This window comes from Hippichthys cyanospilos, chromosome 18 (genome assembly GCF_059441005.1).
Source record: "Hippichthys cyanospilos isolate Australia breed blue-spotted pipefish chromosome 18, RoL_Hcya_1.0, whole genome shotgun sequence".
NCBI lineage: Eukaryota > Metazoa > Chordata > Actinopteri > Syngnathiformes > Syngnathidae > Hippichthys > Hippichthys cyanospilos.
The window spans coordinates 4,419,342-4,445,759 of record NC_142386.1 but is presented as its reverse complement, the minus strand read 5'-3'; the positions used below and the strand labels follow the sequence as shown (position 1 = coordinate 4,445,759).

General features: G+C 42.6%; 4 protein-coding genes and 1 long non-coding RNA gene across 8 annotated transcripts in view; 2 read left to right on the top strand and 3 right to left on the bottom strand.

Moving 5' to 3' along the window:
- Nucleotides 1–175: 175 nt before the first annotated feature.
- On the top strand, nucleotides 176–7,062 carry birc2 (baculoviral IAP repeat containing 2). Of its 4 annotated transcripts, none has more exons than XM_088441533.1 (13): nucleotides 176–434; nucleotides 1,239–1,363; nucleotides 2,279–2,501; nucleotides 2,869–3,149; nucleotides 3,382–3,687; nucleotides 4,112–4,391; nucleotides 4,847–4,946; nucleotides 5,027–5,105; nucleotides 5,180–5,228; nucleotides 5,372–5,614; nucleotides 5,687–5,785; nucleotides 6,425–6,580; nucleotides 6,729–7,062. In XM_088441533.1, the coding sequence occupies exons 3-13, from the start codon at nucleotides 2,408–2,410 to the stop codon at nucleotides 6,962–6,964; spliced, it is 1,923 nt and encodes a 640-aa protein (XP_088297659.1). In that variant the 5' UTR covers nucleotides 176–434; nucleotides 1,239–1,363; nucleotides 2,279–2,407; the 3' UTR covers nucleotides 6,965–7,062. The 4 variants fall into 4 exon arrangements, with proteins under 4 accessions (XP_088297659.1, XP_088297660.1, XP_088297658.1 ...); XM_088441534.1 differs by having other exon boundaries at nucleotides 1,239–2,501; nucleotides 2,869–2,940; nucleotides 3,072–3,149; XM_088441532.1 differs by adding an exon at nucleotides 524–613 and having other exon boundaries at nucleotides 1,239–2,501.
- Nucleotides 7,063–7,604: 542 nt separating this feature from the next.
- LOC148408575 (uncharacterized) overlaps nucleotides 7,605–26,418 on the top strand; it is a 59,138-nt gene continuing 40,324 nt past the window's right edge. The window contains exons 1-2 of the long non-coding RNA XR_015868556.1: nucleotides 7,605–7,770; nucleotides 8,051–8,172. This is a non-coding gene — a long non-coding RNA (uncharacterized LOC148408575). The remainder of the gene's footprint in view (nucleotides 7,771–8,050; nucleotides 8,173–26,418) is intronic.
- Nucleotides 8,609–14,459, bottom strand: LOC148408578 (scaffold protein ILK-like). Its single transcript, XM_088440886.1, has 13 exons — nucleotides 14,327–14,459; nucleotides 14,091–14,231; nucleotides 11,824–11,989; nucleotides 11,657–11,752; nucleotides 11,268–11,364; nucleotides 11,091–11,174; nucleotides 10,924–11,009; nucleotides 10,745–10,854; nucleotides 10,387–10,514; nucleotides 10,178–10,299; nucleotides 9,920–10,019; nucleotides 9,071–9,201; nucleotides 8,609–8,999 (listed from the first exon to the last, which is right to left on the bottom strand). The coding sequence occupies exons 2-13, from the start codon at nucleotides 14,177–14,179 to the stop codon at nucleotides 8,850–8,852; spliced, it is 1,359 nt and encodes a 452-aa protein (XP_088297012.1). The 5' UTR covers nucleotides 14,180–14,231; nucleotides 14,327–14,459; the 3' UTR covers nucleotides 8,609–8,849.
- Nucleotides 14,822–20,592, bottom strand: LOC148408577 (uncharacterized). Its single transcript, XM_088441749.1, has one exon. It carries the CDS (start codon nucleotides 20,580–20,582, stop codon nucleotides 15,348–15,350), a length of 5,235 nt encoding a protein of 1,744 aa, XP_088297875.1. The 5' UTR covers nucleotides 20,583–20,592; the 3' UTR covers nucleotides 14,822–15,347.
- Nucleotides 21,607–25,227, bottom strand: LOC148408576 (uncharacterized). The gene is made up of 6 exons (XM_088441290.1): nucleotides 25,091–25,227; nucleotides 23,443–23,550; nucleotides 23,332–23,368; nucleotides 23,156–23,256; nucleotides 22,995–23,071; nucleotides 21,607–22,270 (listed from the first exon to the last, which is right to left on the bottom strand). The coding sequence occupies exons 1-6, from the start codon at nucleotides 25,149–25,151 to the stop codon at nucleotides 21,968–21,970; spliced, it is 687 nt and encodes a 228-aa protein (XP_088297416.1). The 5' UTR covers nucleotides 25,152–25,227; the 3' UTR covers nucleotides 21,607–21,967.

The following is a 26,418-nucleotide window of genomic DNA, read 5'->3' as shown; positions in this document are numbered from 1 at the left end:
ATGTATGGTACTGAACTGTATTAAAAATGTTTGGAAGCTGTTTGAAATATAGAAACTGCCATATTTCTCCTTCAATCAAGTGGTTACTTTTCGTGATGTGCATGTCTAGGCCACTTGGGGGCGGTATACAGTAATACAGGCCGCAATACTAAAGCTAGCATTAAGCTAAGTGAACTTCAATGCGATGAAGTTAACTCGCTTATTTTGCGTGATTCTTAATTAGCCCTTCTACTCGTTGAATTTAACTATAAAAATAGTACAAAATCACAGAGGATGAGACGTTGATACTCGTTGTGTGGCACTGTAAAAGAAAAAAAATCGTCATATGACCATTGGTTTCGTTTTGTCAAAACCGGAAGTGAGTTGGCTAGCAGCTAAAGGCTATCGCTCGATGACGGGACTTTCCGCTCTCTGAGTCATTCAATTGCCCCGCGGTGAGTGTGTTGAATTATCTTTTTTTTCAGCTCCAAGTATTAATTTCTTTTTTTTTTCCCCAAATTACTGTCCGGCATACGTCATCCAGGCGTTCGTTATATTCCCCGTGATAAACCTCGTGAGGTTGAGGGAGGGCGCAAGAAGCGTTAGCGGGCCAAGTATTCGTTGTACAGCTAACGTGAGTGTTTAACTTTATTTGATTTTGACGTTGTGAGCAACTGTGCAGTTACGAAGTTTACCTTAATTAAATAGCGCAAAAGATGATTTACTTAATGTTCTTTGACGATCGGATACAACCGGAATCATTTTGTAAGGAAACCTTCGTGCGTTTTTCACATGTATATTGGTCGAATGGTATTTAAAACGTGTTTGTGACATTTTGTCAATTCGCGTCAATCAAAACATTAAATTTGGAATTTTTTTTGTGTGTAACACCCCAAATTGTAGCCCCTCTTCCGTTTTGGGTTGCTTTTCAACGGACTATTTACAACTCATTAACAAATTGTAATTTCCCTTCAATGGAGCATTCTGAGTGTTCACAATTGATATAGAATATGGTGTTCAAATTGTTTTAATATGGGTTATTGTAGATGAACGAAATTTGGGTGTTACTCTCAAATTCTCTCACAATTTGTGTGTCTGCTTGGTCTTTCGTGACGCAATTCCAGTCATGCTTGTCATTTTTCCTCGATTCGGTCTTGCGTGAAGTCAGAAAAGAAATACTTAACATTTTTTTAATGTGACACTCACTCTTGGCAAAGCTGCTCTTTAAATATTGTCACTTTTGATGTGTGTTTCTTCAGGTGCTGTAAGACCGTAAAAGAAGGATTTGCTCCTTTTTTTTTTTTTTAATTTCCCAACTGGGTGGGTTTATTGTCATCATGGAGGGCTAGACACCACAAAGGAGATGCCCTGAAGGAGGGGAGAGGTTTGAGATGTTTGTAGTCTGTGTGTGTTTATTTTGGGGATAAATTAAAATGATCATACAGTGCTGACTTGACTTATAATTGTCAAGACACACCTGTGCTAGTTCTTCATGCTGCTCAGTCTTGTGTCACAAGAATTTTGTCAGACACACTTAACTTAACAGTGCTCAGTTTGACTCTGGAAACTGTTGGGTCTGCTGGACTCTCAATATTAAAAAACTATGGGACCCAACAGAATTGTTTGGAGTCCACAAAATTGTGCAGTAAAAATGACAAAGATTAAGGATCAAATTGCATTTAGAATATCTGAGCAAAAACCAACAACATATATTGATATATATCATGTAAAGTTTATTAAAGTAATAATATGAACTTGCATGTAGCATCCGTCATCGTCTTCTTCATATCGCAATCAATGATATAAGTAAATCCATTTTGGTAGAAAAGTCCACTTTTTACTTTGAGTGCTCATTTATTTAGCTTCAACATGTCGGTTTTGTTCCTCTTCTCGATCTTCCAAAGCGTTTCGTTTTCACTTTTTTACTTTTGATCTATAGATGTGCAAAGAATTCAACTTCAATCTGCTTTGCAAAACAGAATAACAAAGGGAAACTGTTATTTATCTCTTTTTTTTTAACATTTCCTAACTTTTGATTTGTAAGGAGCATGCGTTTTCGGACATGCTGAGGGTTTTTGTTGGTTAGGGACCATTTGCTAATTTAGTTTACAGGATGGGACAAGACTTCTTTTCAAAGAGATTAAAAGAAAACTTGTGTTGAGGCACCCCGTACATAGGTAAATTTTGAGCTAAACGTGTGTGGCAAATGAACGCTTATTTGGATCCGGGCTGATTTGACATTTCTCCCCTTTGCTCCCCCCATTCATTGTAATCATTTTATTTTGGTGCGTATGGATAGCTTTTGGCCCTTTACTTTGGTTTTCGTTATCTGCTATTCTTTTGTGAGAGTGAGTGAGTGACACATCTCAAACATCTCCCCCTCACAAGGGGCATCTCCAACTTTCCTCTTCTTCTTCACACAAAAAATATGGAGACTCTTGTTCAACTTAAGAACAACCCATTTCTGCTAAGCCTTTGTCGCAGCGGAGCCCCGCCTGACCTGCAGTATGACAACTCTTCAGGTAGACCTTCACTCACTTTCATTATCAGTATGCAGTAGCGGGAAAAATGTGACAGTCATTCTACCAATGCATTGAACTGTCTTTTAAACTTGAACTTAATCAAAGACATTGAATACATGCTCCTCGCCTCGAAAGAACTTTTTAAATAAAAAGACATTTTTCTGGCAGAAATGCAAATTCATTATCTTGTTCTACAGATGTTCTACATTTCTTGGATTCTGTTTTTCAGACTTTTTTTCAAATAATATTTTCCCCTCATTTAAAATGTTATAAATATTTTTCACTTGCAAAACAAGGCAAAGCTATTTTTTTTTTCTTTTGTAACTTAAAAAAAGGAGTGCTACAATCATGCATTTTTGTCCCGCAGAGCTGTTCCGCATCTCCACCTTTGCACGCTTCCCAGCGTCTGGTGTCAGCGAGCGCAGCCTGGCGCGTGCCGGTTGGTTCTACACGGGCGTGGGGGACCGCGTGCAGTGCTTCCGCTGCAACGTGACAGCCGAGGGCTGGCAGGCGGGCGACTGTCCTGCCGAGAAGCACCGACAGCTGTCGCCGTCCTGCTCCTTTGTGCAGAGCCTGCCGTCCGCCGCCAACCTGCTCTCTTCCTCGCATTCGGCCTTCTCGCCTCTCCGCGTTGCCGCCGCTGGACCGGTAAGGCGTCGATCAATTTCACCGCAAAAGTTAAGGTTTGCATCTGTGTCATTTGATCGACTATTAACATGACGCTATTAACAAGAGAATGGAATACAATTGTCTAGAAGAGTTCTTTATTATCATTGTAAGATGTACCATGTACAACTAAACAATATTCTGTTATTACAAGTTTAGTTGCTCAAGTTAAAAAAAAAATACATATATTTTCAGTCTAATTTTTTTTCCCTAGCTTCCCGGTCCAGGCCCGGCTGCCCCAAACCCGGCAGGGGGTCCGGGCGAGGAGCCAGCAGGCTACCTGAACATGGGCTTCTCAGGGCCGCCGCCGCCATCGAGCCCTCTGAGCTCCCGCGGCGTGGAGGACATGTCGCACCAGCGGCCCCCTTGCCACAACCCGGCCATGCGGCGCGAGCAAGACCGCCTGGACTCCTTCCACGCTTGGACGCTCTCCATTATCACGCCTGCCGAGTTGGCCAAGGCCGGCTTCTATTTCCTGGGGCTGGGCGACCATGTGGCCTGCTTCAGCTGCGGTGGCCAGGTGAGCTACACTTCATATTGGCCTGCCCTAAAAAATAAACACGCTTCATAAGTTCTCATTTTGTGAAACCAAAAATCTCCTTTGAAAGAAAGAATTAACAAACTTTCTTCTCAGCAGGAATACTAGTTTCCTCCCCAAAAAACCCTCTTTGCTTAAAAAGTAAAAAAAATATGTTCTTTTCTTTAAAACTGCTGATTGGATTTATGGTGCAAAGATTGGGTTTGAATTTTTTTTATGCTAAAATTAAATGTTGGACTTGGTTTGAATCCAAAATCGGTGAATCAATATCTCCTTTTTCTTCAGAAGAATACAACTTTTGCTTTGTATTCGTTTTCAAGTAGAAAAAAAGAATTCATTTTCCAGCGTGACTAGAGTTTGGAAGTTGCTAGTGCAAAAGTGCTAATTGCGCTGGTGTCGCCGGCAGCTGAGCAACTGGGAGCCGGGCGACCGCGCGTCTTCGGAGCACCAGCGCCACTATCCCAACTGCCGCTTGGTGCGGGGCGAGCGCACCGACAACGTGCCGCTGACGGCGCCGCCCTCTTCCTCCGCACCGTCATCTTCGCAGCCGCCGTCCGCCGCCCTCAACAACGTGTCCAACCCGTCCATGCGGCAGAACGACGAGCGGCTGCTCACCTTCGTCAACTGGCCCACGCGCATCCCCGTCAGGCCTGAGCAGCTGGCCAAAGCCGGCTTCTACTATGTTGGTGAGCAAGGCAGCATCACCCTTTTCCTGCTTCTCATAATCCCTTATATGGTGCATAAGCTGCGAAATTCCATTTTTGGTGGACCAAAAAATAAAATAACAATCGCCATGTAAATTCTTCAATTTTTACCTCTGTATTTCACTATTAACTGTATTTTTATAACACCCTTTTTAAAAATTTGGTATACTACATATTTTGAAGCAATTTGTACGGGGACAAGGCGCAAAAACAGCAATTTTCTTGTTGCTTGTAATGCTTGAAATGTTACAATTTAATATTTTTTTGACTTGTGAAAAAAACTTTTAAATTATTTCTTGCTAAAAAGCGAGTTTCTTGAAAGAAAGTAACTCTTTCAAATAATCTAATAATCAAGTAATTTCATTCTTCAAAAACTGTGACTATTAAAAAGAAATGCTTCTCCTGGGAGGAAAAAAAGCTACTTTGTTTGTGCTAAGGTCGGAACGACGACGTGAAGTGCTTCTGCTGCGACGGAGGTTTGCGCTGCTGGGAGTCGGGAGACGACCCTTGGGTGGAACATGCAAAATGGTTTCCACGGTAATTGAAATCGATCAAGATAATTGGGAATTTGATACCCCCAAACTTGATGTTAATCAGCTTTTGCCATTGTGGTTCAGATGTGAATATTTGCTGCAAGAAAAAGGTCAAGAATTTGTACACCAGATCCAGGCGCGTTTCCCTCGACTCTTTGAGCAGGTTTGGTTGAAAACCCCCAACGTGTCATATTTATGTTTCAAAACCGGTCATGGTCTGTGTTTGTTTCCCAAAAGCTTCTAACAAACGGAGAGAGTACCTCCAGAGAGTTTGTGGATCCACCAGGTGAATTTGAGCATATTTGAGCCACTGTAATTAGCTCTTTGACTCACTATAAATATGTGTGTGTGTATCTGATTTCTAGCAAATGAATGGAAAAAAAAAAACCTTTATTTAATGAATTTTGTTTGATTTTGAATTTTCCCCAGTGGTACACCTAGGCCCAGGAGACGAGCGCTGCGAGGACGCGGTGATGATGAACACACCTGTCATTAAGTCGGCCCTGGAGATGGGCTTCGAGCGCAACCTGGTCAAGCAGACGGTGCAGAGCAAGATCCTCAGCAGCGGCGAGAACTACCGCACCGTTCAGGAACTGGTCTCAGACCTGCTCAGCGCAGAGGACCAAAAACGGGAAGAGGAGCGCGAGATGATGGCCGAGGCCATGGCGTCGGGTACGCCGCTCGGACGCCGTTTTGTGTCCTCTCGATTGAGTGTGTCACGTGCGTGCGTTTGTTTTTTCGTAGATGGTTTCACGTTTGTCAAGCGACACCAGGCGGCGCTGGTGCAGCGGCTCAAGAGCGTAGAGCCTGTGCTGGAACATCTCAGAGAGCAAAATGTGCTGAGTATGTATACACAAATTCGAAAGAACTTTTCTCTAAAGATGTTTTAGGAAAGTTTAAGTCCACTTTCCATTCAAAAAAAGTCTGAAAATTATTCCAAGCATGACTGGTCATAATGTTTCAACAGGTCAAAAAATGCTGCTTAATTTGTTTTGTCATAAAGTGTATTCCTATGTTTTTGGTATTGTATGTTTTTTTTTAGTTAAAAGTTCTTACTAGATTAGCCTATAACAGAAGAAAAAAATGTAAACGAATAACTTAAACAATCTATGCTACACTGCGTCATATGTCACACAAACCAGTAGACTTTGATTTCCCTCCAAAATAATAAACTGATTTCTCTTAAAAACAAACAAAAAACAACTTTAAGGTTACATCAACTGATCAATTAAAAGTTCTCATATATGATGATTATCATTGCGTAATGATAAGTTTGATAAAATACTACATAGTAAAGAAAATATAAAATGGGTTTTTATCCACCACCTATATATGCTGCGTGCAATTAAAGTGTCAAAAGAATTTCCTTTTGGAATTGATGACTTTCAAGTACTTGAAATTCTTTTCTTCAGTTTTGAGCCAAATTGTTGTTTATTTTCTGCAAATCTAATGGAAAAATCCCAACTGCCGACGTGTTTGAAGGCGCAGAGGAGTACAGCGGGCTGCAGGCGCAGACGTCCCCGCAGCAGCAGACCGCTCGTCTCATCGAGCTGGTCCTCACCAAAGGCAACGCCGCCGCCGAGGTTTTCCGCAACTGGATCCAAAAGAACGACGTTCACCTTCTAAGAGACCTCATGGGTATGAAATCTGGGAAATCATGGGAAATCTGGCCCACTGGTGTCTGTTGTAAGAATGCTGTCATTTATGATAACATGGCCAAAAATGAGGGTGTGCACACTTGCGCAAGCACATTTCATCTGTTCATGTTTACTTTTTCTTTATACAGCTCAGTCAAACGAAGCAGCGTCCCCCAGCCAGGATCTGTCGGGTCTTCCCATGGAGGAGCAGCTGCGGCGTCTTCAGGAGGAGCGAACATGCAAAGTGTGCATGGACAAGGAGGTCAACATCGTCTTCATCCCATGCGGACATTTGGTGGTGTGCAAGGAGTGTGCGCCGTCCCTGCGAAAGTGTCCCATCTGCAGAGGCCTGGTCAAAGGCACCGTGCGCACTTTTCTCTCATAAGACGCGCCGCCATTATCCGCTTCAAGATTGTCGGTGAATGTAACGCATAGCTTTCCACAAAAAGGTCCTTTGCATCTATGAATAAATCTGAAAATCGCTGCTCTTGTACTTTGTGTTCGAAGCAGTTGTCAACTAATAATGAAACGATCTGCGTGAAAGGCACAGGTGGGTAAAATCTGCAGCCATTTGTCAATGATTTGCAGTCGTGTCTAGTGAACCTTCCTAGTTGTTAAAGTGAGTTGTATTGAAAAGACTGAACAAACAGATGTTGTATTCATAGTCACAGGACTACTAACTGAAGAATCACGTAATTCTGATTCATAGTCACAAGAAATGTAGAAATGGGTAGAAATAGGTATACAAATCTATATAGTATTTATGTTTAATATGCATTGCGGTCAATCAGGAAACGAGCGGAAAACAACACAAACCCACTCTTTTACTTTGGACAAAAGTCTCCCTTTACTCACCGAAAGGTTTTTCAAATGAACGCATCTAAATAAAGACTCCGAGCCCGTGCACATTCGATTCCGCTAAGTGACTCGCATAAAAACAAGCCAATCAAACGGTCAACTGCATTTTACGTCACTCAGGTGCGTCCGACGTCATACGAGCGTCGCCAAACCCCGCCTGCTACGTCGAATACACCTCAGCTACGCCGTCAGCTGCCAATCACTAGTTGCACGGGCACCTGTGTGTGCAACTGCAATCGTTTTTCGACCATTTTTCGTTTTTGCGGTGGAACCTGCTCGAAAAAAGGACGATTTCCCCTGTGACAAGATTTTGATTTCACTGCTCCTAATACAGTAAGGTTAAAAGAAAGACTTAATCCAAATTTGACAATGATGAATGCAACAGTATTAACAGAATGCGACACAGAAAAACATCCATATTTATATAAACTGGTAGTTGCATTTCACTGCACCCCAGCTTCATTTGTGCCCGTAAAAGATTATTTGTGAAAATACGACGAAATACTACCCCCCCCCAAAAAAAAAAAAAAAAAAAAAAATCAAAAATATATACATGTATCCTTATCGCACTTCTTGTATATTGTTCTTCTGAGCACATTCTTATCATTTCCAGCCAGACGTCTCATCACTGTTGACTTCTTGGGCTTTTGGGCCACTTGAGGGCGCCATACAGCAAATGAAAACGAATGCAGCTTTGAACCATGCGCAAAAGTAATCGATGAGCCCTCACTAAAGGTAAGGGCTTTAAAGTCTTCATTATTTTCTTTTCAAAATGTATGAATTTTATGAATGAAGTCATGTTCAATTGGAGGTTTTCTTCTGCGTCGCTCTTAGTGGACACACACAAACACAATGTACAGTCAAAATGGCTGTGAAATACATCTGACTTGCTATTACTATTACTATTTTTAATTTAATATGCTTCCAATCTACTATCTTTTGAACTTTCAGAGCATTTACATGAGAGACAAATGTGAGAAAATTGTATTAAAAATATTGTGAAGGTTTTTTACAGCCTCAAAACATGTATAATTATAAAAAAAAAAATGAAGATGGCTACTTTGTGGATTTTACCTATGATAGGTTATTTTTAGAACGTAACCCCCACGATAAACAAGGGACCACTGTGTTTGTAGCTAAATTCTTCTCATTAAACCAGTAGAATTCAGAATACATTTTATCATAAATATAACTTTTTTATTGCATTGGTGGCAACAGCTATATCTTCATACACAACTTTTTTTTTGTTATTTTGGCTAATTATGTGCTTAGGTAGTTCAAGCATTAATTAAAAAAAAGTTATCACAAAGCAAAAGCTTACAAGCTGAGACTTGAACGCCAAGTCACAGACATATATTTTGTAAACTTTAGTGGCATTATGTCCAGCGGTTGGGCAGATAGGTGAGCGCTGTTCATTTGTCTTGCATTTTCTCCAAAATGGGCACGATCATATCAAACTTCGGCCGCTTGGCGGGATCCTCGTTCATGCACAGTCTCATCAGCTTGCAGATGTGAGGCGAGATCCCCGGTGGGATGGTCGGTCGCAGACCTTCCAGGGCCACCTGGGAAGAGGTCTCGCGGTTACAGCGTGTATGGGAAATATAGAGGCAAATTTGGGGGTAAACGTGCTTGCCTTCATGCCTATCTCCATGGGCGAGAGGTTAGCAAAGGGCACCTCCCTGGTGACCAGCTCCCACAGGAGCACGGCGAAGCTCCACATGTCTGCCGATCTTCTGTTGATGTCCTCCGAGCGCTTCTGGAGGGCTGGAATGTCAAAAGTCATTTAACAGTGGGACTTCTTAGGGGTGGGAATCTTTCAACTGTCTCACGATTCGAGGCGGATTTTTGGGTCTACGATTTAGAATCGATTTTCGATTCATAACGATACCATTGTGCAAAGAATTATCATACTGGTTCAGACTACAGGGAGGCAAAGTGTCTTTATTTTTAGCATTTTTTAAGGTTTGTTTTGTAATGCCTTTTCCCCCCAAATTAGCATCTGGACAACTGCTATGCTCTTTGTAGCTAGATATAAATTGTATAGATTTTAAAGTATAATGTCTATATAATAAGGCTGTACAATCAATCAAATTTGAATCGCGATCATAATATTGGCTGCCATGATTAATTAATTAAGCGGATCCTCTGCGATATTAACATTATAAAGACTGCTATAGTACAGTCTGTACATGTCAAGCGCTTTGTCATCCTACCACCAGGCGGCAATGTTTCCCACATGTTTGCATGACAAAAGCCCTTGCTTTTCTCACCTAAAATATTTTTTACCAGTGTGAAACGGCGTTGAGCTTCTCACCGGAGTCGTAATATAGTGCTAGCTGTCAATTGAGACCCGATTTGAGAGAAAAAAAAAAAAAAAAAAATCTAAATACGGTTTGAAATGATACACACACACAGGAAATTGCATTTGACAGTTCATTTTGTAAGTATGGATCGTTTTGTTGGCAAACAAAGATAGCGATACCTTCGGGGGCCATCCACGCCGGAGAGTACATGCGTCCGGCGCACTGGAAGGAGAACTTGGCATCTGCCATGCATATCCTGGCCGTCATGTCCTCGTCAATCTGCCGGTTGATCGACAGGGAATTTTTTCAAGCGATTGACACTCGAAATGTTTAGTATTGCAAACTAGCTGACTCCACGCCCGTCCAAAGGACATGCAGCACGAGTCCGGTTAGGGTTCAAATTGCTGTAAAAATCCAAAGTACTTTGCGGCTCTCACCATGACGTGTTTGCTATTAAGGTAGAGCCGTGCAACCATCGGCTCCAGTGTATGCAGGAAGGTCATGGCGCTGGCGACCTCCAACGCAAACTTGACCGCTTGACTCTGGTCCACCACCAGAGCTGAAGAGCAAATGAGAAAGCCGTCCAGAATTCCCGTCGCCGCGGTATTTGATTTGCAGTATAGCGCGCGGGAGAGCGAGGACTCACTGGTGCCCTGGTGGAGGAGGTTGTAGAGGGATCCGTACGGCATGTAGGGGGTGATGATGATGGGGTGGGGGGCCGGGGGGGACTGACACGCCCCCAGGACAGGGAGGATGTTGGGGTGAGAGAAGATCCTGCACAACACGCCATGAACTCGCCTCAATCATTGATTATGAATGAAATGTTGCCAAAAAACAACAAAATTGTTGTCTTTGTATTGTTTTTGTATTCAATATTAAGTTTAAAAATAAATTAGATTGTGTTTAACGGTTATTTTAATGGCGTGACACCGTGATATTTTTGCTCCTGGTTATCACGCCATCAGAATCTAATTCGGTCAGGTTAGTCGAAGAGAATAATTTACCGTAACTTGGGATGTTCCTCGCCGAAGTCTCGGCTCTTCCTGGTGCTCCAATCTCTCACCTGTAACACTTTCACCACCACCTCGTCACCTTGCCAGCGACCCTGCCAAGTCTATCGCGGGCACACACACATATACATTACAGTGTGACATAACTACAACACACACACTTGCGGACACACCTCTCCCGAATGGTTTTCATTGATTTTGGCGAGCAGCGACAGCTGTTTGTAATCGATGCCAGCCTGCTTGTTGAGAGTGCCGTTACCTGAAGGCAAAATAATCATAGTTAAAAACTTCTCAATCGTGAAAAAAAAAAAGTCTCAAAATTAATCGGGCGCCGACTGACGAGGCCTAGTCCTCATGGTGCCCTTCCAGAAGGTTTCCTTGTAAGGGACTTTGGTCAAACTCTGTCCCAGTTTTTCTGCCTTCTCTGAATCAATCAAACAAAGAAAGGCATGCAAATGTATCAGTGCTTCCTTAAAAAAAGAACCATACTTGTATTTCAGAACAATTTCCCTCTGACCTTGCAGCAGTTGCCTGAGGTGAGGCTTGGCCTTGTCCAATGGCGTCTGCCCGTACCTGTTGCAAACGCACACCTGGGCGCCGCTCACCACCAGATCCTAAGTAGATCTTTAGTTTTAGTCATTTAAGGCAAAAGTGTTTGCTATTATACTTTGTGCCATTTAAACAGTGTTTATGTTCATAGAAATATTAACACATATTGTGAATAAACAAGAAATAAAACTAATATTTAAATTGCAAAATGATACTTTTAAATACTTTTAATACGAACTTCAAATCTACAGCAAGGATCAAGTATTAATATTAAGTGCATTCATTGAAACAACGTAAGCGTTGTTGCCATTTTGCGTCAGCAGGGGGCGTGCTCACCACGTTGTATACGTAGTGTACCTGCGCTACTGTGTCTTGACCCCAAAAGCATGCGTAGTGCAGCGGCGTGTTTCCGTGTTCGTTGACCGTGTTGGGGTCCGCCTTGCACTGAATCAGCTGCGTGCGACAACCAGATGATGTCACCGCACACTTATGACATCGTCACGTTTCGGGCGCCGATCTCGTACCTTGGCCACGATGTCCGCGTGGCCGTGGCTGGAAGCCAAATGCAAAGGGGTGTCGTCGCCGCGGTTCATGACGTTGATGCGGGCACCCCTCATGATGAGCATGTCCACTACGCCGCCGCGCCCCTCCCGGCACGCCCAGTGCAGCGGACTGAAACCGTGGTCGTCCCTGGCGAGACCAAAGCCTGTGTTACATGTTGGGCAGGCCCCTTTCACACAGTCCCTTAAACTGTTTGTTTGTTTGTTTTTCCTCAGCTTTTCTCATGTTTCTGTTCTGTGTGAAAGGTACTGACAGGAAATGTTTGAGTCAAAGCCAATCCACCGGTTTCTCAGCTTTCGCTGGTGTCTGCGTGAAAGTGTACAGCGGAAAGCTGGAAATGAACACCTGGCACTAATTCCTTCCAGCTTGAGAGTAATTGTCATTGTGAGACAAATATTTTACATGTTCAACGTTCACGCCGCCCTTAAAGCAGGATTCATCCCGTGCCATTCTGTGTGAAAGGCACACTGTCTTTTAGAAGGCGGGGCAATTTGTGTGGCTTTGTTTGATATGCAACCACTTTCACACAGGATGCCGTGTCATTGTGTGAAACTGCGCAAAATACTGTTTGGGTTGGGTTCTGGCGGTGATTAACCAGATGGGTTACGATTTATGCGGAATCTCTGTGCGACAGTGGCTAGCAGAATCTTTGCGTGAAAGGGGCTTCATGAAACAGTTATGTGGAGTATGAATTAAATTGGCTATAGATATTGTCGGAAAATTGAGAAGTTTAATGCTCAGCTTCGTTTGAAGCTGTCTGTGTGAAAGTGCACGAAGTTGCCCCCGTTTGTTGGGCTCTGCGCGAAAGGTAAAGGCAGATACGTAGGGGTATTTTTTGTTTTTTTTTAGTCAGCTGTTCTTCGCTCCTAATCTTTATTTAGACTCCAGCGCATGTTTCCTCACACTGCGGGTGGTCTGAGGCCCACCAGATGCCTGGCGCACTGATAAACAACGCCTGTGAAAACGGGGGATGCCTGTCAGTCTTTTTACGCACGCTCAACAGCTACCAGGCTATGGAGGACCCAAAGTGCCAAAATTCAATAAATAAACACACCATTATATAATTAATTCAAAGTGTCATCAAATAATTTTCATAAGTTTCATTAATGAATTACATGTGTCATTGATTAAATGTTTCTTTAATTAAATAAATCAATGTCTCATTAAGTGTGTGAGAGCTGGGTAACCAATCAGGCGTTAGGGCCCGCCCATAAAACTTTGACGGGACAGTTTGACAGGTAAAAGGAACTCATGAAATGCCCGAGCATAGAACGGTGAAACATTTAATCAAATAGATAAATAGGTGTATACAGTATACATATATGTATATGATACGTTTATTTATTGAATTTTAGCACTTTGATTTATTTAAATAACAAAACATTTAATTAAACATTTAATTGGTTGACACTTATTTATTTATTGGTACGTTTATTTGATGATGACACATTTAATAAATGAATGAATCATTTGATTAATGACACATTTAATTATTTAAAGATACATTTATTTATTAAATTTCGGCACTTTCAGCCCTCCATACTCATGAATTAGAGTGTAGTCCAATTAAGATACATGTGACTAAACGTTTCATGGACGTTTTTGACTGTGTGGATTATTTTGATGTATTTTTACAGCGCAAGATTGTTATCTTGGAAAATCGTGCAAATTGGACTTTTTTTATTTTAAAGGAAATATAGAACCAAAATATATCAATCTCAATTTTCATTTTCCGATACATTTTAGTGAAAACGCATCACATTTGTAGTTGTTGTGCACAATGTGGGCTATTGTGAATAGATCATATTTTGGGGATTTATGTGGATTCTAGTCTCATTTTCCACGACACCAGTTTGGGAATCCCTGCCTCAAAGTGATGTCACTCTTGTGGATTCCTGAGCTATAAAAAGAATCCAGGAGCGGCTGAGAGGATGAAATATTCCCGAACAGCTCATCATGAGCGCATTCCAGATTCACTGATGGAAAACATGGGGAATAGTGGTTGTCCTGGCCCCGCCCACACAGGAAATGAGGGCTGTCAACATACATATATGGCATGGCCAGGGTATGAGCTTCCTTTCAGGGAGTGCTGCCGTTATAATGATTCTGTGGTGATGACATCATTAAAACTACAAAACTCTGCACGCTCAAAATGGAAAGTATTCGATGGCGCGTGCGCGCACACGCACAAAATCGGCCTTTTTTTATCCTTTTGTTTTTGTGCGCTCACCCTAAATTGAGGTCATTTTCCGTGTTGTCCAACCACAGACGAACAGCCACGGAGTTGCCCTCTCGACACAGTGTGAAGATATCATTCATGTTTACACTGGGCTGCTTTTTAAAATCCCGTTCGGAGTCTGGGACGTGCAGCCTGGAATCGTTAAGAAAGTCCACAAAACAAGCACAGGCCAAAATGGACACAAAGTTGTAAGAAAAGGTACAAACCAATGAATTAAGGGAGCTTACCGTTACTGCTGCGTTTCCGTTTTCCCACCCAGTCTTTAAAAAGTTCTTCCCCATGAGCGAGGGAGCGCGGTGGGCACGAGTTCGCCCCGCCCCGGGGGTCATTATCTAGGCGTCTGCGGTTGGATGGGCCGCTACCGAATCGCGGAGCTCTGTCGCCCCCTAGCGCACATATTTAGCAGTGTGGTTTTCCGGTTGCCGGTGACGTCACTATTACTACACACTACTACCGGCATATGCAGGTCTCCTTATAAGGAACTAATGCGACTTTTTTCTTTTGCTTATTCATATTTGGTCGAGTGGAGATTTTTTTTGATCGGCATGAATAGATGACATCATTCAGATTTGTGAAGTTAATATGAGCGTGACACAGCACTATTATGTCACTGTGCCGGCAAATGCAAGTCTCCTTATATGGAATCGTAATGCGCTTTTTCATTATGATTGTTCGGATTTGATCAAGTGAATTTATATTTTTTTTTAATTGGAATGAGTCAACGATATGACATGATTCAGATTTGTGAACAAATGAATATAAACATGACAAGTATAGTAATTTATCATACACTGTTAATATGTACATTTCTGTGGTTGTAATGATTCCGATTGGCTCGTTTTAAGTCAGCCTCCTCTCCTATCTTTATTCTTTGCCTCCTCTTTTTCTCCATCTTTTTGCACCATCTCGTGGTCGCGTTCCATTTTTCACCTCTTGTCTCCTTCAAGATGCGTTCTTCTTCACCTGCAGTCCTCATCTTCATTTTCCTCTTCAAATCTTCCATCACTGTCCTTTTGCTCCTCCCCCTCCTGCATGATTCTCCTCATGTTCACCGTGTCTTCTTCGCCTCCTGGTTGAGCTGCTCCTCCTAGTCACGTTTCTTCTCCCGTTTACTCTTGCACCTTCTCTTTGCTCCTTTTCCTCCGGCGCTTCCTTCTCTTGTCCTGTTTTACGTTTCTCCTGCTACTCTCCTCCTTCAATCTCTTTCTCCTCCGCCCCTCCTCATCATCGCCACTCATCTCTTGGCGCTCACATCCCCGGTTCTCCTCCCGGCCACTCCAGTCTTCCCGCCTGACTGGTCTCGGCGTTCTCGTTCACTCTAATGGCCCTCCTCCTCATGGCGACCAAACTCCTCTTTGCCCTCTTCCTCCTCCTGGTGGTCATCCAGCGCCTCCTCATTGCTCTGTACCTCCTCCCCCTCATGATCACCCAACGCCTCCCGTTCTCCCTCCTGGACCTCATCCACCTTTCCACCCAAAGCCTCCTGACCGCATCGTTCCAGCGGCCCACGGGAACCTCCTCGAGGTCGCTCTCCTTGTCGTGGTCGCCCATGGCCTTGGGGTTGCTCTCGCTCCCGATGTCATCCTGAATGTAACCCTCGTCCACATCCATGGCCTCCTCCTCCTCTTGCGCCGCCTCGGGGGGGGCCCTCTCCCTTTCCTTGTTGTCCGGCTCCTTGTCCTCCTTCTCTTGACCGCCCTCGTCTTTCTCCTCCTCGTGATTGCCGTCCTCGCTGTCGCTGTCGTGCTCACTTTCGCTTTCTTCCTCGCTGTCACTCTCGTCATCCTCCTCCCCTTTATCAGTCTCCTCCTCCTCGTTGTCAGTTTCCTCCTCATCCTCCTCATCGTCATCGCTCTCCTCGTCCTCTTCGTCATCCTTGTCACTCTCGTTGTCACTTTCCTTCTCTTCATCCTCGCTCCCCTCCTCCTCCTCCTCCTCCTCCTCCTGGTTGCTTTCTTCCTCTTTGTCACTCTCTTCCTTCACCTCTTCCTCCTCCTCCCCAGCATCCCCCACCTCCCCGGCATGTTTCCGCTCCTCCCTGTCTAGGTCACTTTCTTTCTCCTTGTCCTTCTTCACTTCTGGGCTGCTCTCCTCAGTGTCACTCCTTTTCTTCTCCTCTTCCTGTTCTTTCTCCTCATAGTAATTCATGTTCTCCTCTTCCAGATAGCACACCTCCTCCTTTTGGGGGCTGTGTTTCTCTTCTTTGTTGCACCTGTCCTCCTCCTCCTCACATGATTTTCCCTCTTCATCTTCCTTCTCATGCTCCTTCACCAGGGAACTCCTATATGTCCGGCCTTCTTGGTTACTCTCTTCCACCTCATGGTGACAGATGTTCTCCTCCTGCTGCTCGCAGTCCTTCTCATTACACATGTTCTCCTCTTCCAACTCCGTCTTATCTTCAAGCCGTTCTTCCTGATTTTGATCACTCTCCTCCTGCTGGTCATTCATCTTCTCCTCATCATTATGATCACTCCCCCTTTCTATTTCCTGGAGAGTCATGTGTTCCTCTTCCTGATTCTTTTCTTTCTCCTCTTCCGTCCAGTCAGTCTCCTGTTGGTCATTTTGTTTCTCCTCAGCATGGATTTCATAGTCCTCCTCTTTTCTATTTTCCTCTTCTCCACAATCACCCAAATTCTCCTCCTGTGCCTCCTCTCGGTCGGCCAGATTCTCCTCCACTATTTTCTCCTCAAATTCTTCAGTCACTCGCCCCTCCCTCAAACTGGCAGCCTCCTCCTCTTTTTTGTTCTCTTTTTCTTCCCCCCTCTGGTCCTCCATCTCATCTTCATGAGCGCCTTCTTTCTCCTCCTTGACCCGGTTCATCTCTTCCATTTGGTCTGTTCTTTTTTTCTCCCCCTTCTCATAACTCCTGGCCTTTTTGCGGGTACTCTTTTTCACAATGCGATCATTGGTCTTGCACTCTTCCTGGTTGCTCCGGTTCTTCTCCTCCTCATGGTCTCCTATCTTCTCTTCATCTGACTTTTTCTCCTCCTCTTCTTCATTATCACTATTTCTCTCCCCTCCCTGTCCCTCCTCCTGCTGGTCATTCATCTCCTCCTCCTCCGGCTCTTCTTCTTCGTGATTACTCTCCTTGTCCTCCTGCTCCTCCTCCTGGTCACTCTTTATCTCCTCATTATGATCACTCCCTTTCTCTTCCTTCACACAGTCAAGCTCTTCATCTTGGTCATTACTTTGCTCCTTATTGCTCTTCTCTTCCTCTTCCTGGTTACCCTCTTTTCCTTGGTGTTCCTCACAACTCATTTTCTCCTCCTTCATCCAATTAGCTTCCTTCTCTTGGTCAGCCCTTTTCTCCTTCACTGCCAGATTTCTTCTCTTCTCTTCTTTGTGATGGTTCTCTTTTGTCTCCAGATCATGTTCCTGGTTATACCACGTTTCCTCGTCGATAATTCCATTCTCCTTCATCCAATCGATCTCTATTGGTTGGGTAATCTTCTCAACTTTGCTGCGAGTCTCCTCTTGGTCAGCCTTGTTCTCCTCCACCCAGTCAATTTCCTCCTGGTCATTCCTTCTGTCTTCTTCCCGGTTGCTCCTTTCCTGCTCTTCGTGATAACTGTCATCCTCTTGCTCCTCCTTTGGGTTTCCAATATTCTCCTCCTTCATCCAGTCAGTCTCTTTTTCCTCCTGCTGCTCCAGCTTGTCCCCCCTTTTTTCTGCATTATAGCTTCTTATGTTCTCCTCCTCCTGGTCATTTTTCTTGTCTTCATCATGACTACTTTCCCTCTCCTCTTGCTCCTCCTTTTTCTTCTCAATATGATCACCTCCTTTGTCTTCTGTCACACAATCAATCTCTTGATTGTTCTTTGGCTCCTCTTTGTTACTCCCTTTGTCTCCTTGTTCATTGTTGCTCTCCGCTAAATGATCACTCCCTCGCTTCTTCTCCTGGTCACCCCTTTTCTCCTCCTGATTGTCATCAGTCCTTTTCTCTTCCTTCAGGAAGTCACCCTCCTCCTCCGTGATGTACCTTTTCTCTTCCTCCTGGTCTTTCTTCTCTTTGTCATGATTCCCCTCGCTATCCTCTTGCTCCTTAACCCGTTCATTCTTTTCCTCCTCTCTATTAGGATCGCTTCCTTTCTCCTCTTTCATCCAGTCCAGCACATCTTGGTCATTCCTTTTATCTTCCTCATCTCTATTTTTCTTCTCGTCATGATCTTTCTCCGCTTTTTTCAGTTCCTCCTCCTGGTCACCTTTTTTCTTCTTTGCCTGGTCAAGCTCCTCCTCATCACTCTTCTCTTCATGATTTTTCTCCTTCATCTCTTCCACTTGTTCCTGCTCACTCTTATTCTCTTGTTGTTGACCACACCCTTTCTCCTCCGCCTGCTGGTAGCTCTTTTTCACCTCCACTTCATGATCCCACTCTTTCCTTAACTCCTCCTCCTCATGGTCACCTTTTTCCTGCTTGACCTGGTCAGTCTCCTTGTCACTCATTTTCCCTTCTTCATGATCTTTGATGATCATAATCATGATCTCCTGCTTGTCCTCCACCCTTTTCTCTTGCTGATCACCTTCTGCCGTCTTCTGCTGGGAGCGATTTTCCTCCTCCACTACATCAGTCTCTTTTCTCAACTCCCCCTCCTCCTGATCACCTTTCTCCTCAGTCTCTTCCTTCTCACTCTTTTTCTTGTTTTCATGATCTTTGAGGATCATGATCATGATCTCCTGCTTGTCCTCCACATTTTCCTCATGTTGTTGGTCACTTTCTGTCTCCTCCTGCAGGGAGCTCTTTTTCTCCTCCAGTTCAGGATCACTTTCTTTCCTCAACTCCTCCTCCTGGTCACCTTTGGCCATCTTCACCTGTTCAATCTCCTCCCAAACATTTTCGTCCTCCTTGTCGGTGTTCCTGTTTTCATTGTCGGAATGATTGACCTCCCGGTCACCGCTTTTCTTCTCTTTGTTGTCTTCATGCTCGCTATTCTTCAGCCAGTCAGTCTTCTCCTCATTGTCATTCCATTCCTTCTCTTCCTTCTCATCGCACCTTCGCTCCTCTTCGTAACTTTTCTCTTTCTTCTCTACTTCCACCCAGCCACACATTTTCTCCTCCACTTCCTTACAACTTATCTCTATCATACAATCCTTGTCGTCCTTTTTTTCCTCTTGGTCACTCTGCTCGTCCTTCTCAATGTAACTCCCTATTTTCTCCTCCTGGTTGAACATCTCGTTTTGGTTTCTTTTCTGCTCCTCTTTACTATCAATCTCTTTGCTCTCCTCCAACTCTTGGTCGATCTTTTTCTCCTCGTTATGTTCACTCTCTTCCTTGTCCTTCACCAAGAATGTCTCCTCCTCCTGCTTTACCTGGTTGTTTTTCTCTCTGTCTTCACGCTCCACCTCCTCCTCCTGGTTGCACTTTTTCTCAACCTCATAGTTCTCTTTTTTCGCGACTTCCTCCCAGCCACACTTTTTCTCCACTTCACGATCACTTACTATTCTCTCTTTCATGCTATCCTTGTCGCTTCTTTTCTCCTCTTGGTCCCTCTGTTCTTCTTTCTCATCGTAACTCCTTATTTTCTCCTTCTCTTGGTCAAACATTTTGTTTTGTTGTGTTTTCTGCTCCTCTATACAATCAATCTCTTTGCTCTCCTCCAACTCTTGGTCAATCTTTTTCTCCTCGTGATCACTCCCTTCGCTCTCCTTCACCAAGGCAGTGTCCTCCTCTTGGACATTGCCTTTCTCCTGCTTCACCCGATTGTTGTTTTTCTCTTTGTCTTCACGCTTTTTCTCATCCTCACGGTAACTCTCTTTCTCCTCCTCTCGGTCACCCATTTTCTCGTCTTCCTGCTGCCGTTTCTCCTCTCCTTCATAAGAGGCCTCCTTGTCCTCCTTCTCGTCAGTTTTTTTCTCTCGCGATACACCATCACTTTCATTCTCTTGCGACCTGTCATGAAACTCTTCCGTCTCATTGTATCTTCTTATTTCCTCCTCCTCCTCATTGTGGTCGGCGCTTTTCTCCTTCTCCTCCTCCTCCATTTTGCCATTCTTCTCCTTGTCTTGGTTGCTCTCCTGCTTCTGGTCCCCCATTTGCTCTCCTTCCCTCTCCTTCAGCCAGCCACTGTCCTCCCCTTGCTGATTCTCTCTCTCCTCATCCTCACACTTTTTCTCCGTTTCGTGATCACTTACTTTGTTATTCCTTTTGTCGCTCTCGTTTTCCTCCCACTCACGATTCCTCCCTTTTTCCGTCTCATCCCCACGTCTCTCCTCTGCTTTTCGCTCTTCCCCATCCTCCTTACCTCCTTTCAGCAACCCCTTCGCAAACATTACTGGCGGTTTTGAGTCTTTCAGTGAAGTCTTGGAATTAATGTTGAGTATTTGAAGTTGTGTCTCCTCCACACATGTCAAGTAAAACTCCAGCCAGCCGTCACGGATGCAAATCGCGTGATGCCGGCGTTCTCCCACCCGGTAAATCTCCCGGAAGCGTCGCAGTTGCAGAGTCGACAGGCAGGAGCGTATTGGCAGTTTAATTTTACTCTCCATTTGGCGTGACTGCGTCACGCTGTCGCCCGCCGTAACGAGACTTTTTTTTTTGGATTCTTTGACGTGATGGGGTCACCGCATTGCTTCCTGATAGGTCGTGTTTTTTTTTTTCTCTCTCTCTGTTATTCGGACAAATTTCAGACTTTCTTGCCTTTGTTGACGCCAACTTTCCTGTCTCATAAAGGATGACAGGGCTATGATGTTTGGCGATGACCATTATGACACGTGGGAGCAAACAAATTGTCAATTGCGGTTATAAAATTGGATGTATGGATGTTTCATTATACATTGTTAATTTACCAAAGCTGGGGAATATGTAACATTTTTTTTTGACGTGGAACTTGATGGAGGAGCATTTGGCTCAATAAGGTCTTTTTTTTTTTTTTAATGCAACCCAGTTCTAAGGACCTGTCACTAACTGAATGCTTTTCAGCTAAATATATTCATTTAACGTCATTGTCTTGGTGAAGCAACACATGACTCGTGCACAAAAAGAATATTTTTGTCTTTATATTTATTTAGACTTGATCTAGAAGTATGTGATTGATTGCAAGCAGACGTATGTTTGTGTTGATGAGTACATGGAAATTCAAGAGTGCAGGCCCTGCATATTTTAGTTAAAGTGGCGGTAATATGATTTGTAATTACTTTGGAAGTGAAGTGAATGATGTTTGACACCTGAAACGTTGCTATTCACTCGGCCAACTCTGTGCAAAATCTCTCCTCCTCTTCTCCGGAACCAAAACCAAACAAAAAGACATGAAACAGATCCTTGTTGAATACAAATCAGAAGACATTGCGCACAGCAGTATATTGCCTTGACAACTACTTGCAACCATTGGCATTGCTTATCAATACTATATCATCTTACTTCCAGGTTTGCTTTTTGTCCTCCTAAAAAGTGAATTTACGTGTGTGTGGCTTCTGTGAATATTGGCACCAGTTGAATCCAAACAGGCTCAAAGCCAGCAGAGGATCCGTACAGAGGCTAACATCAGCTATTGATTAGCTGTCGCTCCATGAAAGCTGGACGCGTGCACTACTCTATTCCAGCACTTTTTGTTTTCTTCATGGAGGTTAAAAAACTGACAAAAAGGCAGGCTGAAAAAGTCAAAGCAACACAGATTTTGTTGAATGTTTATCTATTAAATGTTTAATATCAGTTGAATAGGATTTTACCCATTGAGTTTACATAGTTGATCAATCTGCAGTCTGAATCGGATTCAGATTCAACACACTGGGGAAAAAATACTGTTAAGGAACAGATATAAATTGTAAAATGAACATTTGAGTGTCAGAATGGTCACAAAATATAAAATTTCACTTCAATTGGTTAGAATTTTACAGAACATTCTCATCAATGATCAAACAGGAACAAATCTGGATTAAACCGAGTTGAGCTTTTGAGCTTCTGAATATGACCATGTTTCGCCTTTTTTCATGGTATCCGTCTCTTTGGCGATATACTTGCTGTTCAGGTAGACGCTGCTCTGATGATCCATCGAACCTAAGTCCCAACGGGGGCCAAGACTGTTCTCTGTCACTTGGAACGAAAGTTTCTTTGACTGCTCATCTCGTAGCTGGTGTTGGTGTTGTTTTATCGGCTTGTTGCCGTGGACCTTCTGTTGTCGTTGTTTTGCCACGTTCAGGTCCAGGGAGGCGTAGTTGATCGGGGCGTCTTGTGAGGACTGAACGAGGCACATTAGTCAACGCGCGTTGAAACCAAAAATCGAGATCAAGCCAAACAAAGCACAAATAAAGGATAAACTAATTCAGTTCCAAAACATTATTTGGGTGCGGTACCGGTTGGGGACCTCTGTCTTAGAGGGCACGGCTGCATGTGTTTTCATCAGGAAATCATCACTAAAGTACATTAGGTTTTCATATGTGACACAAATGGCTTGTGGTTGTTGTGGTTGACGCATTTCCGCAACTTTGCTTTTTCTGGAAAGGTGTTTTTTTTTTTTTTTTCATCTTTCATAACTGCCACCACAAATGTCAACCTGCTTTCCACCGTTAAATAGGCTATCATATTGAATTGACTGTTTATGAGAAGCATCATTTGAAAACACTTAAACGGTACATTTGGGAAAAAAAAGGATTTTTGAATGAAAGGATTGTTAGTAATCAGATTATTTCCGGGTAAACGGAAGTTAAAATAAATTCTTTTCTCACATTTATTCTGATTGGCACTGTGTGTCTTTCAAAAAAAAAACATATATATACAGGTATATATTTTTTTTTCTCTTTTTTTCATAGTGGCTATCCTGTAGTTTAACTGAATTCAATTTAATAAATAATTTTGGGATACATTTATGATCATAATGTAGCTTCATATATTCATTCTGTTTAATTAATTTTTTTCAACTATTCATAAAGTAATCACATTACAATGAGTAATTAATGGAAAACCTTTTGTCGCACTTGCAGAGATGCATGAAAGCGCGTGTTGGCTGAAGGTACTCTTAACAGGTCGCAGTCCTCACAACCTGAACACAAAAACACCTCGATGTGTTTCTCAAGTCACACAAAGAAAAGAAAGAAAGAAAAAGAAAATTGCAGTGACCGCTGACCTGCGACGTTTCCGTAGATGGGATTTACTTGGAGATTGTCGAGCCTTTCTCGCTCGGGTCGATGGGACTGGACAAAATGGCGCCTCTCTTCCTTCGACGGCCTTGTAACGACAAAGAAATAGCAAATATTGTCAGCTCTTGTTGTCGCTGCTGAAGGAAGGACTGAAACTTATTACCTGTCTGCAGCGTGATTGCGTTCACAACAGAAGCCTTCTGTTGTGGTAGAAAAAGGGCTTAGTTCTCATGTTGGGCTAATCTCATAAAGCGTGAAATGTTTCATAGCGTACCTGTGCACAAAGGCGCCCGACGCGTGACACAACAGGCGGCATTGAGGCACACAGACACGAATAAAGCCACAGACAGCAGAATCAGTGCTGTCAGTATCACCGTGCAATCTCAAGAAGAAAACAATGGGAGAAAAACAAAACATAAAAACTTTTTTTTTTTTTACATAAGCGTATGTTTGTTCGACAAGTGTTGAAAAGGGAAAAAAAAGTCTTTTGTGTGTCATACAATGTCCACATGATGTGCAGACAATAGCGGCAACAACAATAGCGTCCGCTACAGTGGCATGAAAAAGTATCTGAAAGTTTTGGAATTTCTCACATTTCTGCTTACCGCATTTCAGCACTATAAGACGCACTTTCAACGAATGGCCTATTTTAAAACGGTTTTCATATATATATATAAGGCGCACCGCATTATAAGGTTCAAAGAATAGAAGCTACTGTAGTGGGTGGGGTTGCGTTATGCAGCCACTAGATGGAGCTGCGATAAATGGAATTCAACAAAACAATCAGATGTCAGTCAAACTTTTCAGTCAGAAATGGAGAATAAAAATTATTTGTGGAAACTACTGTCAGTTTTTGAGTTTTGGCTTTTAGGTGCACCGTATCGTGCTGAAAACATGGTACAGAACTCACTGGCGCAGCCCAATATCTCTGCACATATTGTACATCGACATTGACATAAAATACTGGCAAAGAAGGTTGTTCCTAAGTGGAGCACACGAGGAGGCGAGTAATGTAAAAAAAACAACAACAACAAAAACATTTCTGCATGTTTAATATTTGCAAAAAGGCACTGAGGCATTCCACCAAAATTGTGTCTTTAAGTGCAGAGGATTAATTGAACAGGGCCTGTTTTGCTGCCTCAGAGCCTGGACAACATGTAATCATTTATGGAAACGTGATTTCAAAGGTTCACCAAGATTTTTTGCGGAAAAATCTGAAGCCCTCTGTCAAACAGTTGAAGCTAAGAAGAGAGCGGATGCTAACAGGACAATGATCCAAATCAACTTCAGTGACCAGCTATTAAATGTGTTATCATCATTAAAAATAAATAAAAATCCAAGATTATCTGGGGATTTGTAGTTTAAAATTAAACTCTGTGTGATTTCGGAAAAGATTAGATCAAATTTAATGGTCATTTTATGCAGAAATGTGAAAAATTCCAAAAGGTTCAGATACTTTTTCATGCTACTCTATAACCATAAAAGTTACTACAGTAAAAACGAACTAAACTACAATTTTCAATTATAAGGCAACTAATGATTTTCTCCATAAATAACAATTCTAACAATCATAAACAACCATAACAACAAATGCAATAACTCTTAATGAACAACTACAAGGACAACTTGAACAACAGTTGACAACTTTAATAACACTAACAATTATAACTGTAACTGTATTACACTTGGAATGACAACAACTAACTTTACTCGCCACAATTTTAACAGCAAATATCCTAGCACTTTAAAAAAAAAAAAAAACTTTTCCGTCACAAACTTAAAACGACTAACAACTTTAACATTTATTAAGGACAGTAAATAACACTTATAACAACAACAACTGGATTAAACAAGAATTATGCACATAAATCATAATACTGTCAACAGAATGTAATTTATTAATACCAATAAAATTCTCCTACCATCTTTTGGGCTCATGATGTGTCTCAGTCGTTGATGCCCGCAGCACTGCCGTCTAAACATGCGCACGCACGCACACCGGAAATGTTTGGAAGCCGCCAGGACGTCGCAGCGCAAAAATGTGCGCTTGGGCAACCACATCACAGCACCGCTAAACAACAAACAAACTTTCCACTGATCCATTTTCAGCTCTCGAAAAAAACACTTAACATTATGATAAATGACATTTCCTGTTCTTAGGTATGTGTGGCATTGTTGTCAGTGCAAAGCGACATGATCAATAACAAAGATGAAAGTCGTGCATTGTATATCGATCACTTCTTTGTTCTGGTGGCTTCTCGGAGCAAACTATTGATGATTGATTTTTTTTTTTTTTGGTATTTTCTCATATCTTTTGATGTATGCAGTAAAGCTATGGTGTCCAAACTGTGGCCCCGGGGCCATTGGCGGCCCACAATTTATATTTCAGTGGCCTGCGGCGTAAACTAAAAATCACAAAAAAAAGTAAAAAAAAATAACTGGCGTATATAGTGTTGAGCTTTGAAAAAAAAATTAAAAATACAAATAATTTATAATTTACGCTATTATTTGCGAATGCAATCCCGTATTTTCAGACTCATCGTTCCAATTCCAGTTGAAATTATGCCATTTTGTTTTCTTCCTTTCATCAAAGTAACCTCCGCTTTTCTCCAGTCCTTCACAAGTTTCTTGCTAACTCCAAGTGTTCTTTCTGCTGCTCCAATATTTTCGGTTCCATTTTTGTTGAGCTTTTCTCGGTTATATTTCAAAATGATCGCAAAAGTTGAAATTATCAACACAGGTCTAGAGCGCCCTCTTGCGGTTTAGTATGAAATAACATGTGAAATGATAGAATAATGGGTATATAATTTCACTCATACATCACTCCAGAGTATAAATTGCACCCCCGCCAAACTATGAAAAAAACTGCGACTTATAGTCCAATTAACTATAAAATAAGATACATTCATCGCTCGCTTGCTTGTATAATGAATGAAAGCATAATGATATAAAGCGGCCCTTGGATTCGTGTCCAATACATGTCCAATAAATAAACTGCCGTGGAGACTTTTCACAGGTGATCATTGAACATTACAATTATCTTATTGTCCAGACTTTACTTTGGAGTGCAGTTGTACTTAAGTTTTAATTTTTTTTTTTTTTTAAGCCGAAACATCACGTGCGTTTGTGTATATTTATGCTTATTGCTAATGAGCCTCTTTAATAACATTGGTGACGTCCCGCCACCAGGGGGCGTACAAGCTTCTGTATCTATATTTTGAAAACCTACGTTGAGAGATTTCAAATTAGT

Bases quoted from the DNA above. Each gene is read 5' to 3' on its own strand.
- LOC148408576 (XM_088441290.1), bottom strand. From the start codon at position 25,151: ATGTTTAGACGGCAGTGCTGCGGGCATCAACGACTGAGACACATCATG. The intron at 23,551-25,090 runs GTAGGAGAATTT...TTTCTTCTTGAG, and splicing joins CATCATGAGCCCAAAAGATG to ATTGCACGGTGATACTGACA. The intron at 22,271-22,994 runs GTTTTCCATTAA...TGCCTCGTTCAG, and splicing joins CTCTGCAAGTGCGACAAAAG to TCCTCACAAGACGCCCCGAT.
- birc2 (XM_088441533.1), top strand. From the start codon at position 2,408: ATGGAGACTCTTGTTCAACTTAAGAACAACCCATTTCTGCTAAGCCTT. The intron at 3,150-3,381 runs GTAAGGCGTCGA...TTTTTTCCCTAG, and splicing joins GCGTTGCCGCCGCTGGACCG to CTTCCCGGTCCAGGCCCGGC. The intron at 3,688-4,111 runs GTGAGCTACACT...TGTCGCCGGCAG, and splicing joins GCTTCAGCTGCGGTGGCCAG to CTGAGCAACTGGGAGCCGGG.
- LOC148408578 (XM_088440886.1), bottom strand. From the start codon at position 14,179: ATGAATGATATCTTCACACTGTGTCGAGAGGGCAACTCCGTGGCTGTT. The intron at 11,990-14,090 runs GTGAGCGCACAA...TGGTCTCGCCAG, and splicing joins GAAAATGACCTCAATTTAGG to GGACGACCACGGTTTCAGTC. The intron at 11,010-11,090 runs GTCAGTCGGCGC...TTTTGCCTTCAG, and splicing joins CACCATGAGGACTAGGCCTC to GTAACGGCACTCTCAACAAG.
- LOC148408577 (XM_088441749.1), bottom strand. From the start codon at position 20,582: ATGGAGAGTAAAATTAAACTGCCAATACGCTCCTGCCTGTCGACTCTG.